Here is a 19965-nt window from a genome sequence, read left to right on the forward strand (position 1 = left end):
CCCCCGCTATTTGTGGGGGTTACGTTCCTGAGAAATGCCACGAATACCGAAAACGCGAATACTGAGTTATGGCTCCCATAGTAATAAAGGGATTTTCCGTACCAGGGTATGAAATTTATAAGAAAAACTAGTCTAAAATTTTGTTTATGTATGTATTATATGTACCTTCATAATATGACTCTGTACATAGTGAAATGCAAGCAGATGGCATCGAAATGAAAGTAAGAAACAATTTAATATTAAATGTAATATTTATTAGAAATTTCAAACAAATCTTTCAAACCAATGCCTTTGCTAGCTAAAAAACTTATCCCGCCAGTGCTATCACCAGTTTTGCCTTTTCACGAATGATAAGTGAACTTAACAGAATTTTATTTTGAGTTCGGTCTTCTATCCACAGATTTAAAGCTTTTTCCATTTTTTCTAATTTAACATCACGAATCTAATAACTCAATTTTATTCTCTAATGTCATCACCTTCTTTGATCTTTTCACATTTCCCTTGTTATTCGTAGCCATATTATTTTTGTACAGGTTAGAAAGAACTTGTCCACAATAAAGTCACTTTCTTCCATTAACACACTAGAAAAAGTCTGTTTTACACTTCAAAACGGTTGATTTATCACTTTTGTAAGCATATCAATTTATAAATTTATAAGCATATAAATTAAAAGCAAACGACGAAACCTTCCATGACAAGCACATAACACATACTGAACAAGGATTAGCGAGAAACATCAACACTCGCGATTTTGTCACCCCTCTCCCCCTACCCTGTTTTGACCAGGAAAGATAATTTTAGCCATGCCCATATTTTTTTATGTCGGAAAATGTTCACGGCACTTTAAAATTCACATTATTTTAGGTTTCATCTTATATTAAATCAGCGACCACGAAACCGCAAATACAGATACTGCGAATAGTGGGGGGTATACTGTACTGTTATGTTAACTTGTCATTTCAGCTTCTACACGTAAATGCAATAAAATGTATGTTTGATTGTCATGACTGCCATTTACATGATTTTTCATTTTTCTATTATTTATGCATTTTACCCTTTGGGAAGATATTCATGGCAATTAGGTATATCAGGTGGAGTCTTTATTGGATTTCATTCACAGAGATATATATATATCCCATCTAACAAATGCATTTTGAACATTTCTGTAACCCACAATGCAGGGCAAAACATAATTTGCAAAATTCACAAGTGATGCATTTTTTTTTGTCTGCCACTGTATTTCCTGAAAAGTAAATCTACCAAAATTTAAGTATAATGCAACAAGTATCTTTCATTAAAAAAAAAAAAATTATATGCCTATTTCAACAATACTAGAGATTTATTGAAGTAATCTGACTGAAGGCAAATTTCTGCAACCATCCTGTTTCAATTTATATTTGTCCCCTTGTGGTCATGACCAGACACAGAGTAGATTCCATTACCATTTACTTTACTCAACCTTTTAAAAGTATCGAGTGAAGTAGTAGTGGCATGTGATGCAAGAAAGCAAGTGTATGAGCTTATGCAGCATCAGCCAAAAAAAAAAAAAAAAAAAAACACACCATTCCCTCCAAATGCCTGTCCAGTTCCTCCTTAAATTTATTCAACCTATCAACTTCCACAACGACAGATGGAAGTTTGTTCCAGCAATTAACCACCCACTGGCTAAAGGCAAATTTTCACACATCTATTCTACATCTGTCCTTTCTTAATTTGAATTTATGCCTCCTTAGGTTCGTAATGTAAACAAGTGGAAGGATCCCATCAGAATTCAGCGTGCTCAACCCATTCAAGGTCTTATACACCTCAATCAGATCACCGCACAGGTGCCTAGTCTCCAGCCACTGCAATTTGCAGAACTTAAGCCTCTCTTGGTAAGAGGATCCCTTCAATCCTCTCACCAATCTTGTTGCCCTTCTCTGTACACGCTCAAGTAAATCTACATCCTTCCTAAAATGAGGCCTCCAGACCTGTATGCAGTACTCAAGGTGTGGCCTGATCATTGCCTTATACAGAGGAACAATCACCTCCTTTTCCCTGCTAGCAAAATTCCTATATATCATTGACAAAACCCCATGACCTGCCCTGGCAGCCTGTCTGCATTGCTCAGAAAACTTCATATCTGACTGCACAATTACTCCCAGGTCTTTTTTCATTTTCTACTATCTTAAGTGTTGGTTAAGTACCACACAGTTGGTACGTTTCTCTGGGGTTACTTCTACCCATATGCAGTACTTTGCATTTGTCAAGGTTATTAAACTTCAGTTGCTACTTCTTAGCCCATCTGCCCAAATTATCTAGATCCTGTTGCAGTAGCACACTGCCATTACTGTCATTAACAACCCTGCCAACCTTTGTATCATCTGCAAACTTCGACACTAAGCCTGATATACCTTCATCAATATCATTGATAAATATACAAAACAACAGTGGACCCAACACTGAACCCTGGGGGACTCCACTAATAACATTAGTCCACGAAGAGCAGCACCCATTGATTACCACCCTCTGTCTTCTCGGACTCAACCATCCTCTTATCCATTGTAGCAACTTACCCTTAATACCATTCTGCTCCAATTTGTACAATAGTCTTCCATATGCAACAGTGGCAAAAGCTTTCTTGAAATCCAAGTATATGATATCAAAATTATTTTTTGCATCCAGTTCCTTTGAACCACATCATAATATCCTATCAAATTTGTCATTAGGCTTTCCCTGTCTTGTAAAACACAGGTGCTGCAGTTTAAAGCACCCATGTCCTGTGCCAATTATAATTTTCTTCCACATTAGTTCTATGAAGTGTGACAAAATTCCTGGGCTGGTGCTGTTGTGGTCATGTTTAAAAATAAACTGAACTGGTATGTTGTAGCTTAAGAGTGCAGTAGCTTAAACTTCCTCCAACAGATGGTGGTAAAGAGATTGACCATTAAGCTGGCAGGTTGCAAGTAACAACCAGTTTTGTGGGTAGCATTAATGTTCTTTGTCACAATTTTGCAATGGAGCAACGAATATCAAATTTTGCTTTAAACTGGGAAAATCTGCAACAGAAATGTGTGAAATGTTAAAAACTTTATGGTGATGAAGTATTAAGGGTAAGTTGCTACAATAAGTTGTACCAGCGTCTGAATGGGATAAGTGGTTCAAAGATGGGCATGAGGTGTTCATGATAACCCATGGAGTGGGCATCTGCCAACTTCTCAAAATGAGGACAGGGTTGCAAAAGTTCAAGAAATTTTGGCAAGAGATGGTTGTTTGACCCTCATAAGGATGGTTGATCAGTTTGGATATGAATAAGGATAATTCATCAAATTCTGCATAAAGACTTAGGGGAAAGGAAGATCTATGCAAAATATGTGCTACACGGCCTCATGGATGAAGGGAAGCAACAAAGAATGTCGTTATGCAAAAACTTCATACAGACTTGACAACTGCCTCAATTTCCTCAACTGTATTGTCACTGGAAATGAATGTCGGTTGTTTCCGTATGACCCAGAGACGTGACAAAGCATGCAGTGGACTTCAAAATAATTGCCAAGTCCCCAAAAGTCTCATTTACAGTAGTCCAGGGTCAAGACAATGCTGATCATGTTTTTTGACAAGTGGTGATCTCATAAGAAATTTAACCCTGAAGGGACAAATCAGTCAGTGCTACATTCTGTGGACAGGTGCTTTAGACTACTGAAGAACATTTCCCGGGTGAGGCTGCAATTTTGAGATGAGAGAAAGGCAGATGGTTCTTGTTGCACTACAATGCCCCCTGCCCATTCTGCGCTTGTTGGGGAAAAAAATGGCATTGTACAAATTAACCATCCACCCCTCTCCAGATCTAACATTAGTGGACTTCTTCCTCTTTCCCAAGGTGAAAACTGCCATCAAGGAAATTTCAGGATGTTGAGGATAAAGAGAAATGTAACTGCCAGAATAAACATCATCTAGTTGGATGCCTTCATTGACTTTTTTTCAGAAAATTTTAGAATGCAGTAATAAGTGTTCAATCAGGTAGCGATTACTTTGCATAAAAATAAAACCATTTTTGAGCTCTTTCAGTTTGTGTTCATTTTATTGCCACACCTTGTAAGTTTGATCAATGTTTGTTTATAATTATTATTTATCTGATACTCTCCTATATTTCTCCCCTTGGTTTTCTCCAATACCTGCTACTGTTCAGTGATTATTATAATAAATGAATTTCATACTACTATAAAAAAAGGCAAAAGTTTGGTTTTGGTCCTCTTTGCTTTGGATAAGTGAGATCACACTGGACAACATTCTGTTTATCTTTAAATAAACAATGTTTATCTGAAATGTTATTACCGAAAATGTGTAGGATAATTTCAGAACTGACCAGTTACAAAGGAAATATTCTCATAAAACACAGGAATCATCATCAGCCATTTTTAATCCACTGCAGTAACTTACCAGTTCCTTCTTTTTGTGCAATGGCCATCTATTTACTGTCCACAAACTCTTGACTTCTGTCCATCTCAGTTGTTGTCTTCAAGGTTTTCTTTTAGCTCCTCTTTGGTACCATTCTGTTATTTTCTTAGTCCATCTGTAATTGTCTTTGAGCTATGTATCCTGCCTAAGTCTATTTCAGTTCTTTAGTTTTGATAAGAATGTCCTTTACTTGAGTTTGCTGCCTAATCTATGTATTTATCTTCTTATCCAACAGTCTGATTCCTAATATAATTTGTTTCATTCTTTGCTGTGTAGTTTTCAGCTTCTCTTCCATTATTTTGGGGAGGAGTATACATTTGTTCATTATTTTGTGTTTCAGACAAATTGGGATATTGCTCTTCAGTATGTGACTATATTTCCTGAATGCTATTATCCATCTGTAATCTAATGGCTTGTCCAAGATAAGTATATGAATCCACATTTTCAATTTCTATGATTATATCCCTTTCTGTGCATACTTGTTCATCATTACTTTTGTTTTAACCATATTCAGCTTTAGTCCGAAATCATTACTAGCTCTGCATAACTGATTAAGGTTTTCCTCTAATTCTTCGGAATCATGGCTTATGATCACAATGTCATCTGTAAATGGTTTGGGTACCCTCCATTTACATTTACTCCTTTCTACAACCAGTCCAGTCTTCTGAAAGCTTCAAGGCAGCAGTAAATAACTTTGGAGATATTGTCTCCTTGTCAAACTCCTTTCTCAATTTTAAATTTGCTACTGTCTTTGTTTAGTCTAATAGAGGAAGTAGTGTTCTCATATATTTTCTTCAAAATCAATGTATGGGATGCCTTATCTTTCCAGTACCCGAAACAATGCCTTATGCTGTATGGAGTCAAATTCCTTTTCATAATTCACAAATGCCAGGCATAATGGCATTTTATATTCATTTGCTTTCTCCATTAGCTGTGATATTAGGTAAAGGTAATCCATAGTTGAGAATCCTGTCCTAAAGCCAGCTTGCACAGTGAATATGTATCATCAAATCAAGAAAACTTTTTTTCAGAGTGGCTAGTTTGGGCACACAAGTTTCAGAAATATATTTAAACATTGATGATCTTGGTAAACATTCAATACTGACAAAGTTTGGTAAGAAAAAAAGATGCTGTGGTGTTCAAGTAACAAATGGTGGAGAATGATCATTTTGGTTTAGTTCCAGAGCGATTTTTATAAAGCCATACCTGTAGTGCAAGTCCAGCATATACTTACCACATATGGACTTAAACTTGTTCACCCTAAAAAAAGTTCAAATTAGCAAGCACTTGAAAATGAAACACAAAGGCATGGTTTAACAAATTCCGTGCTCATTAAAGTGATCCAGCATTACGAGAATATTTGAGTGAACAGCACATCAGTTTAATTTGGTTCACTGTGAAACAAAACTTGGCTTTGGATACTGGAAAATCCTGAACAACATAATTAAAAACCTTTGTATTTTCAAAAGCATTGTATACCTTAGGTATACTTCTTTGATTTAATACTTACCTGTACAGAATTCAAAATGTAATTACTTCTAAAAAAGAAGTACAGGATTTAACCATATTTATTACAACTTGCTTCTGCAAGTTAAGATTTACAACCTTACTTTTGCACCAAAAATAAGAATGACAATTTTTTTCTTCCTTGAGTTAATGGCCCAAAATTTCATAAAAAGGGTAAAAATTTTTACAAGTAAAATGTAATTATTTTCCTATTTGGAAAACTCATTCAACATCATAGTCATCTTGGTCATCTTCACGTTTCCGCTTATTTTCATTTTCTGATGGAGCTACTAGCTCTGCAGGTGGAGTAATCATGGGTGATGCTGGTGTGGCATTAACTAACAGTGATGGTGGATTCACAGCTCCTGATGTGGTACTTGCTGTACTTACTGGACCTGGAAGATATTTTTTATGAAAAGAAACTTGTTTTAAATTCATAATGGTGTTGACACTGTTTTTAGTAAATTTGCATGCCATTTACTACCTAACGACAATGCTAGAAACTAATCTTAATATAATCTTATGAAAAATTGAAAGAGGATTCTAGTAAAAAATTTAATTTGCTTTCTGATGTTTAATAATGAAGTTTTTTCTAAAACTAAAGGAATCAAGAACAAAGAACTAGCGCATATCTAACAACTTTTAGAAATCTTAATCTGTAAATTTTTCATAAAAATTCACTATACAAGAATTACACTCACAGTAAAATTCTTTACAACAAACTTTGTCAGGGTACAGAATTATTTCATTGTACCAAAATTTTGTTCTAATGAATATTGCTGAAACTAATTTCAAAAGAACCATTATTTGTTCAAATAAATTCTGCTGCGTTTTCCTAATATAGCATCTCCATTCCCCATTAAACTGGATAGAAATATGCATTCACCAAAAATGCTAGAATGTTATAAAAAAAATATGAATGAATGTTGCAATACCATATATTTTACTGCACTTACTCTAAATGAAACATTGAGAATTTGAAGACCTTGCAAGTACCCTCTGTGGAGGTTTGAGGTGGCACCCTATTGATGTTTGTCATACTATAAGATACCAAAAAATCATATCCATAAAATGGTCATAAAAGAGAACAAAAATGATTCATGTGGTATTTTGATTTTTTCATCTCATACTTATAAAGGAAAGCAAGGCTAGCTTCTTTATTACCTACAAATTAAAGATATATTAACCCTCAGACTGAGGCAGTTAACACCTCTTGGTCCTGTGTGGACAAAAATCTTGGTTCACTAAACATCATGTATTACTTCCAAAGTCTGTTGAATTGACAATTCAATACTTCAGTAATTGAGGCTTTTCTTAATACCATAGTCATGTAGATTACCATTGTCCTCCAATGCTAGGAGTATAGTTAATAAATTCAATTAACTTGAAGTGCTAGTCAAGACATCAAAGGCAGATATTGTTGGGATATCAGAGTTATGGCGTCACACAGACATAAGCAGTGGAGAACTGGAATTTGGGGAGTACAATGTGTACAGAAAGGATAGACAGGACAGGAAAGAGAAGGGGTTATGCTGTTAGTTAAGAAACATAAAATCTAAGGAAGTGCATCCAATGGATGTTGATGGACAATGCAATGTTGAATCTGTTTGGTGTGACATAAGCACTGGGAAAGGAAAAATGAGAGTAGGTGTTGTTATAGGCCTAATAAATCTGATGATTACAATTGTGAAGATAAATAAGAGTTGGCCAGTAAATTACAGTGTCTTATAATGGGGGATTTTAATTTCCCAGATATTCACTGGAATTTGTGAGTTGTTCGCTCACACACTAGCAAGGCTTTTGTGGATTTATTGGATGATTATTTTCTACAGCAGCATGTTCGGGAGGCAACCAGAGGGAGTAATACTCTTGATCTGATTATCAGTAATGATTCTTCATGCATCAAGAATCTGCAGATAAAGAAACCACTATGTGACAGTGATCACAGTATGCTGAAGTGGAATTTACTGAAAAAGGTAGCTACCATAAAGGGTTTTTGCTTTCGTAAAGGTGACTACGGTGGTCTGAGACAGTATTTAAATTCTATACAGTGAACCCAACTGATGATGTTACCAAAAGCAAATTCAAAATGGGAAGCATTCAAAGAACTTATCTTGGAAGCTACTAGGCTTTTCATACCAACAAAGAAATATTGTTCAAGATTTAGGCCTAAATGGATGTCAGATGAACCAATTAGGCATATGACAGAGAAGAAATATGCATGGGATACATATAAATTAACATGTGACACAGAAATCTATGAGAGATATAAGCGGGTCTGTAACCAAGTTAGAAAGGAGGTTAGGCAAATTATGAGAAATCTTTGGCAAAGGATGCAAAGAAAAACAGCAAAGAGTTGTTTACTTATGTGAACTCTAGAAGGAAGGGAATGAACCAAGTTGGTCCACTTGATATCGATGGTTCAACTGTTGTTGACTCTGCTCAGGTAGCTAACAAACTAAATGAATATTTTGCATCGACATTCATACATGAGGAGTTATTCAGCTAGGGGAATGCCAGAGATGTATTCAACTCTGGCAGTAAGCTAGATAATCTTGTAATAACTGAGAGTAAAGTGGAGGAGAAATTATTGAAGATAAACACAAGAAAAGCACCTGGGGTGGATGGAATCTATCCAGTTAGGTGGCAAAGGAAATAAGCAAACCCTTAGCCATAATTATGAGTGCTTCCCTGGACTCAGGGGAGATGCCAATGGACTGGAGATGTGCAAATGTGACCCCAATCCACAAAGGAGGATCAAAGGGAGACACAGTAGTAGTAGTGGTGGTGGTGGCGTCATGTGATGCAAGAAAGCAAGTGTATGAGCTTATGCAGCATCAGCCAAAAATAAATAAAATAAATTACAAAACAATCCCCTCTAAACATTTTTCCAGTTCCTCTTAAATTTATTTAACCTATCGACTTCCACGACAGATGGAACTTTCTTCGAGCAATTAACTACCCGCTGGCTAAAGGCAAATTTCCACACATTCATTCTACATCTGTCCTTCCTCAATTTCAATTTATGCCCCTTAGGTTCGTAATCTGAACAAGTGGAAGAATCCCATCAGAATTCGGCATGCTCAACCCATTCAAGACCTTATATACCTCAATCAGATCACCTCACAGCTGCCTAGTCTCCAGTTGCTGAAATTTGCAGAGCCTTAAGCCTCTCCTGGTAAGAGGAACCCTTCATTCCCCTCACCAATCTTGTTGCCCTTCTCTGTACATGCTCAAGCAAATCTACATCCTTCCTAAAATGAGGAATCCAGACCTGCATGGAGTACTCAAGGCGTGGCCTGACCATTGCCTTATACAGAGAGACAATCACCTCCTTTTCCCTGCTAGCAAAATTTCTGTATATCATTAACAACACCCTACGACCTGCCCTGGCCGCCTGTCTGCATTGCTCAGAAAACTTCATATCTGACTGCAAAATTACTCACAGGTCTTTTTCATTTTCTACCACCTTAAGTGTAGTACCACACAGTTGGTACATTTCTCTGGGGTTACTTCTACCCATATGCAGTACTTTGCATTTTTCAATGTTAAACTTCAGTTGCCACTTCTCAGTCCATCTGACCAAATTTTCTAGATCCTGTTGTAGTAACACACTGTCATTAACAACCCTGCCAACATTTCTATCATCTGGAAACTTCGATACTAAGCCTCATATACCTTCATTAATATCATTGATAAATATACAAAAAAAAACAGTGGACCCAACAACGAACCCTGTTGTTGTTGTTGTTATTTGGTTTTTAGGAGCATTAGCAACTAAGGACATATTGCTCCGGGATATGCGGTGATCATTCCCTGACCTTTCCTCATTTGGTGGTGACGGGCTCGAACCCTGGTCTAATCAAGAAGCGTGTGCTGCGCACTGCTGCTCCTTCCCACCTGGCTACGGAGGTGCCTAACGAACCCTGTGGGACTCCACTAATAACATTAGTCCACGTAGAGCAGCACCCATTGATTACCACCCTCTGTCTTCTCCCACTCAACCATCCTTTTATCCATTGTAGCAACTTACCCTTAATACCATTCTGCTCCAATTTGTACTGTACTCTTAAATGCACAACAGTGTCAAAAGATTTCCTGAAATCCGGTTCCTTTGTAACCACATAACAACCAGTCAAATCTGTCAGACAAGACTTTCCCTTAACAAACCCATGCTGTGTCTGAATTATTGCTGCAGTCTTGTCTAGATGATCCTGCAATGCATCTTTAAACAGTGACCCATTATTTTACCCCTAACGGAAGTTAAATTAACTGGTCTGTAATTACTCGTGTCACCCTTCGATCCCCCTTTGTGAATTGGGGACACTTTTGCACATTTCCAGTCTGTGGGGACCTCCCCTGAGTCCAAGGATGCTCTCATAATTATGGCTAAGGGTTTGCTTAGTTGCTTTGCCGCCTCCTTTAAAATAACTGGATAGATCCCATCCACCCCAGGTGCCTTTCTTATGTTTAACTTCAACAATTTCTCCTCCACTTTGCTCTCAGTTATTACAAAATCATTAAGCACACTGCTACAATTTGATAACCTTCTTCCATTTTCAAACTGTAATAATTCCTCACGTGTGAATGTAGATGCAAAATACTCATTGAGTTGGTTTGCTATCTGAGCAGGATCATCAACAGTCAAACCATAGATATCAAGTGGAACAATCTGATTCATCCCCTTTCTCTTAGAGTTATATAAGTTGAGAAATCCTTACTGTTTTCTTAGCATCCTTTGCCTGCCTAACCTTCTTTGTGACTTGATTACAGACTAGCTTATATCTGCCATAGGCTTCTGTGTCGCCTGATAATTTATATGCATCCCATGCATTTTTCTTCTCTGCCACGAGTCTCATTAGTTCATTTGACAATCATTTAGGCCTAAACCTTGAATAATATTTCTTAATAATTATGAAACTTTTAGTAGCTTCTATGATTAATTCCTTAAATGCTTCCCACTTAGAATTTGCTAGTGGTAACATCATCAATTGATACCACTATACAGACTATACAGAATTTAAAAACTGTCTGTGACCACTGTAGTCATCTTTACGGAAGCAAAAACCCCTTCCTTTATCCCTGATGGTAATTATATCTTTAAGTAAATCCCACATCAGTATATTGTAATCACTGCCACCTAATGGTTCCTTTATATGTAAATTCTTAATACACAAATGATCACTGCTGATAACCAGATCAAGAGTATTACAATCAAGGGCACAAAAGGTGATATAGTTGTACACGTTGGCACTAATGATATTAAGAGTAGGAGACCGGCGGAATTACTCAACAAGTACAGGTCACTGTTGAAAAAAAGCCGTGAAATAGGGTTGAATTTGAAAGTGTCTGCAATTCTGCCCAGACACGATAGGAGGGAGTACATGATGAGAGCCTTGTCGATCAATTCGGCCCTGGAAGGATTGTGCAAGGCTCAAGGGGTAGAATTTTTTTCAGCCTGGACTGTACTTGTTAACAGGAGAGATTGCTTCTACAGGGATGGGATACACTTAAATAGAAAGGGTGCAAGAATATTTGCTGATGCTATCGAGGCAGTGTTAGGTGGGTCGGAAAACTGCTAGTTTGGGGGGATACAAAGACTAATAGTTTAACAGTAACCGCAGGCAGAGGTGAAGGTGATTCTTGCACAACTTCTATTAGAATAAGAAGCGACCTGGAGCGAGGGGTGTTGGGGGTTTCAGGGACGGATGGCAGTCATCATGGAATAGTTGGGTATATGGGATGTGTTAGGGTAACAAGGAATAGGCATAGGAGCATGTATGCTTGCATGTATACCAATGCTAGAAGTATAGTAAATAAATTTGATGAATTTGAAGTGTTGGTCAGGACATCAAAGGCGGATATTTTTGGGATAGCAGAGACGTGGTGTCACAAAGATATAAGGAATGCAGAACTGGAATTTGGGGAGTACAATGTGTACAGAAAGGATAGACAGGACAGAAAGGGAGGGGGTGTTATGCTGTTAATTAAGAAAAACGTAAAATCAAAGGAAGTGCACCCAGTTAATATAGATGAACAGTGCTCTGTTGAGTCAGTTTGGTGCGAGATAAGCACTGCGAAAGGAAAAATAAGGGTAGGAGTGTGTTATAGGCCTAATGACTTGAATGAGTACAATGAACAATTGTACAGAGAAATAGAGTGGGCCAGTAAATCTGAATGTCTTATAATGGGGGATTTTAACTTCCCAGATATTGACTGGAACTTGTGGGTTGGTCACTCACACACCAGTCAGACTTTTGTGGATTTATTGGATGATTGTTTTCTGCAGCAGCATGTTCGAGAGGCAACCAGAGAAAGTAACACTCTTGATCTGGTTATCAGCAGTGATCATTCGTGTATTAAGAATTTGCAGATAAAGGAACCACTAGGTGGCAGTGATCACAGTGTGCTGAAGTGGGATTTACTCAAAGAGGTAACTACCGTCAGGGGTAAAGGAAAGGGTTTTTGCTTCCGTAAAGGGGAGTACAGTGGTCTCAGAGTTTTTAAATTCTGTACAGTGGGATCAACTGACGATGTTACCAACAGTAAATTCTAAGTGGGAAGCATTCAAGGAATTAATCGTGGAAGCTACTAGACTTTATATACCGATTAAGAAATATCGTTCAAGGTTTAGGCCTAAATGGTTATCAAATGAACTAATGAGACTCGTTACAGAGAAGAAAAATGCATGGGATGCATATAAATTATCAGGTGACGCAGAAGCCTGTGGCAGATATAAGCTAGTCTGTAATCAGGTCACAAAGGAGGTTCGGCAGGCGAAGGCGGATTACGAGAAATCTTTGGCAAAGGATGCTAAGAAAAACAGCAAGGATTTCTTTACTTATATAAACTCTAAAAGGAAGGGGATGAATATGATTGGTCCACTTGACATCGATGGTTCGACTGTTGATGATCCTGCTCAGATAGCAAACAAACTGAATGAGTATTTTGCATCTACATTCACACGTGAGGAATTATTACAGTTTGAAAATGGAAGAAGGTTATCAAATTGTAGCAGTGTGCTTAATGATTTTGTAATAACTGAGAGCAAAGTGGAGGAGAAATTGTTGAAGTTAAACATAAGAAAGGCACCTGGGGTGGATGGGATCTATCCAGTTATTTTAAAGGAGGCGGCAAAGCAACTAAGCAAACCCTTAGCCATAATTATGAGAGCATCCTTGGACTCAGGGGAGGTTCCCACGGACTGGAGATGTGCAAATGTGTCCCCAATTCACAAAGGTGGATCGAAGGGTGACACGAGTAATTACAGACCAGTTAGTTTAACTTCTGTTCCGGGTAAAATAATGGAGTCGCTGGTTAAAGATGCATTGCAGGATCATCTAGACAAGACTGCAGCAATAATTCAAACACAGCATGGGTTTGTTAAGGGAAAGTCTTGTCTGACAAATTTGATTGGTTATTATGATGTGGTCACAAAGGAACTGGATGCGAAAAATAATTTTGATATCATATACTTGGATTTCAGGAAAGCTTTTGACACTGTTGCGCATGGAAGACTACTGTACAAATTGGAGCAGAATGGTATTAAGGGTAAGTTGCATAAATGGATAAAAGGATGGTTAAGTGGGAGAAGACAGAGGGTGGTAATCAATGGGTGCTGCTCTTCGTGGACTAATGTTATTAGTGGAGTCCCACAGGGTTCGGTGTTGGGTCCACTGTTGTTTTGTGTATTTATCAATGATATTGATGAAGGTATATCAGGCTTAATGTCGAAGTTTGCAGATGACACAAAGGTTGGCAGGGTTGTTAATGACAGTAATGGCAGTGTGCTACTGCAACAGGATCTAGATAATTTGGGCAGATGGGCTAAGAAGTGGCAACTGAAGTTCAACCTTGACAAATGCAAAGTACTGCATATGGGTAGAAGTAACCCCAGAGAAACGTACCAACTGTGTGGTACTACACTTAAGGTGGTAGAAAATGAAAAAGACCTGGGAGTAATTGTGCAGTCAGATATGAAGTTTTCTGAGCAATGCAGACAGGCTGCTAGGGCAGGTCATGGGGTTTTGTCAATGATATATAGGAATTTTGCTAGCAGGGAAAAGGAGGTGATTGTCCCTCTGTATAAGGCAATGGTCAGGCCACGCCTTGAGTATTGCGTACAAGTCTGGAGGCCTCATTTTAGGAAGGATGTAGATTTGCTTGAGCGTGTACAGAGAAGAGCAACACGATTGGTGAGGGGAATGAAGGGATTCTCTTACCAAGAGAGGCTTAAGTTCTGCAAATTGCAGTGGCTGGAGACTAGGCACCTGCGCGGTGATCTGATTGAGGTCTATAAGGCCTTGAATGGGTTGAGCACGCTGAATTCTGATGGGATCCTTCCACTTGTTCAGATTACGAACCTACGGGGACATAAGTTCAAATTAAGAAAGGACAGATGTAGAATAGATGTGCGGAAATTTGCCTTTAGCCAGCGGGTGGTTAATTGCTGGAACAAACTTCCATCTGACGTTGTGGAAGTTGATAGGTTAAATAAATTTAAGGAGGAACTGGACAGGCATTTGGAGGGAATGGTGTGGTGATTTTTTTTTTTTTTTTTTTGGCTGATGCTGCATAAGCTCCTACACTTGCTTTCTTGCATCATGTGCCACTACTACTACTACTACTACTATTACCCTCTCTGGTTGCCTCTCAAACATGCTGCTGCAGAAAACAATCATCCAATAAATCCACAAAAAATCTTACTAGTGTGTAAGTGACCAACCCATAAGTTCCAGTCTATATCTGGGAAGTTAAAATCCCCCATTATAAGACATTCTGATATACTAGCCCACTCTATTTCTCTGTACAATTGTTCATTGTACTCATTCGAGTCATTAGGCCTGTGACACACTCCTACTTATATTTTTGCTTTCGCAGTGCTTATGTCACACCAAACTGACTCAACAGTATACTGCTCATCAATATCAACTGGATGCACTTCTTTTGATTTTATGTTTTTCTTAATTAACAGCATAATTCCCTCTCCCTTCCTATCCTGCCTATTTCTTCTGTACAATTCCAGTTCTGCATTCCTTATATCTTTGTTAACACCATGTCTCTGCTATCCCAACAACATCCACCTTTGATGTCTTGACCAACTCTTCAAATTCATCAAATTTATTTACTATACTTCTGGCATTGGTATACATGTACCTGTTTCACGATGACTGCCATCAGTCCCTAAAACCCCCAACACCCCTCGCTCCACGCCGCTGCTTATTCTAATAGAAGTAGTGCAAGAACCACCTACACCTCTGCCTACTTTTAACCTTTTAGTCTGTGAATCTCCCCCCCCCCAGGCTAGCAGTTTTCCGACCCACCTAACACTGCCTCGATAGCATCCGGAAATATTCTTGCACCCTTTCTCTATTTAAGTGTATCTCACCCCTGTAGAAGCAGTCTCTTCTGTTAACAAACACAGACTAGGCTGAAAAAAATTTTACCCCTTGAGCCTTGCACATTTCCTCCAGGGCAAAATTGATTGACAAGGCTCTCATTAAGTACTCCCTCCTATTGTGTCTGGCAGAATTGCAGACACTTTCAAATTTAACCCTAATTCGCAACTTTTTTTGCAACATTGACCTGTACTTGTTAAGTAAATCTGCAAATCTCCTACTCTTAATGTCATTGGTGTCAACGTGTACAACAACACTATCACCATTCTTGCCCTTAAAAGATGATATATGCTTTATGTCATCAACTTTTAGTCCTGGCAGTCATACCCTGGTGGTATTCCATCTATCATTTTTACACAATATATTCCCTGTCTCCCTGACAATAGAGACACCGATGATAACTAACTCCTGTGGGACCAGTGCATTCTGCCATGGAGATTGCCGCTGTGTTGCCTGATGCCCAGGAGTGAGCCCTGGCGTTGTGTTGGGCAGCTGAGAGCTTGACGGGCCCCTCATATTAATTTCTTCGAGGGCATCTAGCATTAGTAGAGGCATTTGATGCAAGAAAGCAAGCTTATGCAGCATCAGCCAAAAAAAAAGAAAAAACCCACTTCCACTTCACCCCTCTGTTCGTTCAAAATACCTGTCCAGCTGAGCCTTAAACTTATTTAGGCTATCAACCTCCACCACAAGGGATGGAAGTCTGTTCCACCAACCAACCACCCGCTGGCTAAAGGCAAATTTCCGCACGTCTATCCTACATCTGTCTTTCCTCAATTTGAATTTATGCCCTCTCAGGTGATTTTTCTGAGCTAGAGGAAGAATCCCATCAGCACTGAGCATGCTTAAACCATTCAAGGCTTTATACACCTCTATCAGATCACCTCGCTGGTGCCTAGTCTCCAGACACTGTAATTTGCAAAACTTAAGCCTTTCTTCGTAAGAGCACCCCTTTGTTCCATTCACTAATCTTGTTGCCCTTCTCTGTACTCGTTCCAGCAGCTCTACATCCTTCTTGCAATGAGGCCTCCAGACCTGTACACAGTACTCTAGGTGTGGCCTGACCATTGCCTTATACAATGGAATAATCACCTCCTTATCCCTGCTGGAAAAATTCCTGTATATCATTGACAATACTCCATGAGCTACTCTTGCAGCCCGTCTGCACTGCTCAGAGAACTTCATATCTGCCTGCACAACCACCCCCAAGTCCCTTTCATTCTCTGCCACTGTCAGTGTAGTACCACAGAGTTGATACGTTGCTCTGGGGTTGCTGTTTCCCATGTGTAGTACTTTACATTTGTCAATGTTAAACTTCATTTGCCACCTCTCAGCCCATCTGCTCAACCTTTCCAGATCCTGTTGCAGTAGCATAGTGTCAGTAGTGTCCTTGACAACCCTGCCAACCTTTGTATCGTCTGCAAACTTGGACATTAAGCTTGATATACCATCATCAATATCAAGATATACCATCATCTAACCTACACCTCAAGCTCTCATAGATGCCCATCAGAATGCTGGTTTCTGACGCCTAATTTCTAGACACTCTGCACCTGGCACACACAAAGACATCATGTTCCATTCCAGAGAGTTTGGCAAACATTTCACAAGTTGCACATTTTTTTAGGCTGTGATGCGTTGGAGAAATGCCCCCTCAGTTTTTCCCCGAGTCAGCACTCCTGCCACTTTGTGCCTGTTGCTTTTCTGCTCTAGTCTGGGGCATGATATTTTAAATTAATAAGATCAATAAATTTAATTAATTAATTGTCAATACTACACTATCTAATAGAATCCTAAATGCAGGGATGCAAATTATGCTATATAATTTTACATTAGAGCTACCTAGTTACCACAATTAAAAATTTGAATTCCCTACCACTCTATACAAAAACAATGGCTGCAAGATTTGAATGAAACAACAGTTTTACATATATTAAGTAGTAATCTACAAAAACTCTTATCTAAATTAAAAATAACCAGCGTATCTAGAACTATATGGCTACTTATAAAGTTCAATACAAAATAACAATTAGGTAAATAAAATGGCAAACACATCGCTTTTGTTTCGGAGCCTGTAATTTTTAAAGAGTCAGCGCCCTCTTTAACAGGTAACTACAGACCTGTTAGTTTAACTTCTGTTCCAGGAAAATTAATGGATGCACTGGTTAAAGAAGCATTGCAGGATCATCTAGACAAGACTTCAGTTATAACTCGGACACAGCATGGGTTTGTTAAGGGGAAGTTTTGTCTGACTAATTTGATTGGATAATATGATGTAGTCACAAAGGAACTGGATGCAAAAAATAACTTTGATATCATATATTTGGATCTTAGAAAAGCCTTTGATACTGTTGCACATGGAAGACTGCTGCACAAATTTGAGAAGTGTGGCATTGGAGGCAAATTGCTGCTATGGACAAAGGAATGGTTGAGTGGAAGAAGACAGAGTGGTAATCAATGGTTGTTGTTGGGTTTTATTGGCGCATTAGCAACTAAGGCTATAATGCGCCCGGTAATCAATGGACATTGCTCTTCGTGGACTAATGTTATTAGTGGAGTCCCTCAGGGTTCGGTGTTGGGTCCATTGTTGTTTTCTGTATTTATAAATGATACTGATGATGGTATATCAGGCTTAATGTCCAAGTTGGCAGGGTTGTTAATGACAATACACTGCTGAAACAGGATCTAGAAAAGTTGAGCATATGGGCTGAGAGGTGGCAAATGAAATTTAACATTGACAAATGTAAAGTACTACGCATGGGAAGTAGTAATCCCAGAGTAACGTATCAACTCTGTGGTACCACACGGACAGTGGTAGAGAATGAAAAGGACCTGGGGGTAATTGTGCAGGCAGATATGAAGTTTTCTGAGCAGTGCAGACGGTCTGCAAAAGTAGCTCATGGTGTCTTGTCAATGATATACAGAAATTTTTCTAGCAGGGATAAGGAGGTGATTATCCCCTTGTATAAGGCAATGCTTTCGTATTCAGTACTCAAAGTCAGACCACACCTTGAGTACTGTATACAGGTCTGGAGGCCTCATTTTAAGAAGAATGTAGAGCTGTTGGAATGAGTAGATAAGGGCAACAAGATTAGTGAATGGAACAAAGGGTTGCTCTTACGAAGAGAGGCTTAAGTTTTGCAAATTACAGTGTCTGGTGACTAGGCACCTGCGAGGTGATCTGATTTAGGTGTATAAAGCCACAAATGGTTTGAGCATGCTCAATGCTGATGGAATTGTTCCTCTTGCTCAGAATAATCACTTGAGAGGACATAAATTCAAATTGAGGAGACAGTTGTAGGATAGATGTGCGGTTGATTGCTGGAACAAACTTCCATCTGTCGTAGAAGTTGATAGCTTAAATAGATTCAAAGCAGAACTTGACAGACATTTGGAGTGAGTGGATGGGTGAAATAAGGGGTTTTTTTTTTTTTGGCTGATGCTATATAAGCTTGCTTTCTTGCATCATGTGCCTTTGCTAATGCTAACTTAATTTTTGCATTTGTATTTTTTTTTCCCTTTATAATCTCATAATAGATGTTTTTGGTAATCTTTTCAAAAACATGATATTCTTATTTTGAGTTTCTGCAAGAAAAAATGCTGTCAAAAAATAGTTCAACACTAACAGAAATTACAAGTTCAGATGTTGGACAAGGAATAAAAATGTTGATTTCAGCATGTACCTATTAGGCTATATGTTTTGAAGAAGAGTAACCAAGTTATATTTTAGAGGCACAGTGTGCAGGTAAATTGAAATGGAAAGCCATGAAAATCTAAACACTCAACTAATTTAACCTAAGTAGAGTGAAAGCTGCTTTTAATTTCTTGAAAGGATACAAATGATTCCCAGATATTTTGTAGCGCATCCTGTATCAATTCTTCAGCAAACAAATTGCTGTACTTATTACACTTAAATTTCGCATGCACTCAAATATTCTTTGAGAGCCATGATACACAGATATCAAGAACTGGAAATTTGGTGAAATAATTGAGCACTTGTTTACATCTCAGGCTAATGGTATCATAAGGACAGCATTACAGTAGTTCACTGAAAAAGTGGTATGGCAAGTACTACAAAATGTCTCAGAACAATCTAATTCTTTAAGAAATTAAAGGCACATTACATTCCATGCAGGTTTAAGTGCTGTTATTTCACCAGATTCCCAGTTCATTCCCAGTGCACTGTAATAATGACAGCTATTCAGTCACCAAAAGAATTACTACAAAAAGTCCCATGACATATCTGCATTCCTTCTAGTAATAAGAAAGATTTCACTCCATAAAGGTTGAAGAGCTCAGATTTTTACCACTTTCCGAAATGATTACTGCACTGCATTTCACTACAATAAAAATACAGAAACAGTATTTCTAAATGAAACAGCAAACTTAGGAAGACTTAATTCTTGTTCAAATGTTACATAATGACATTCTGTTATTTCAAATCATGTTTACGACAGTCCCACCTGCTCCCCTTCTTAGTTCATAATCTGTAAATTCATTAAACCATTCTAAAATTAAAATCATCTACACAATTTTTTCACAATACAACACAAATAAAACTGTGTAATTACACAGCAAACAGGAAGAGACTAAAATTAAAACTGCATGACTACAGAGAAAACAA

General features: G+C 38.2%; 1 protein-coding gene across 1 annotated transcript in view; it reads right to left on the bottom strand.

Moving 5' to 3' along the window:
- Window positions 1-5987: 5987 nt before the first annotated feature.
- The window catches only part of Taf9 (TBP-associated factor 9), a 67260-nt gene continuing 53282 nt past the window's right edge, over window positions 5988-19965 (bottom strand). Inside the window, exon 6 of the mRNA XM_090385293.1 lies at window positions 5988-6338. Coding sequence (XP_090241419.1) covers window positions 6166-6338 — 173 coding nt within the window. The 3' untranslated portion in view covers window positions 5988-6165. The remainder of the gene's footprint in view (window positions 6339-19965) is intronic.

The sequence above is a fragment of the Mastigoproctus giganteus genome, chromosome 1 (genome assembly GCF_048544385.1).
Source record: "Mastigoproctus giganteus isolate SK-2022 chromosome 1, ASM4854438v1, whole genome shotgun sequence".
In the NCBI taxonomy this organism is placed as follows: domain Eukaryota; kingdom Metazoa; phylum Arthropoda; class Arachnida; order Uropygi; family Thelyphonidae; genus Mastigoproctus; species Mastigoproctus giganteus.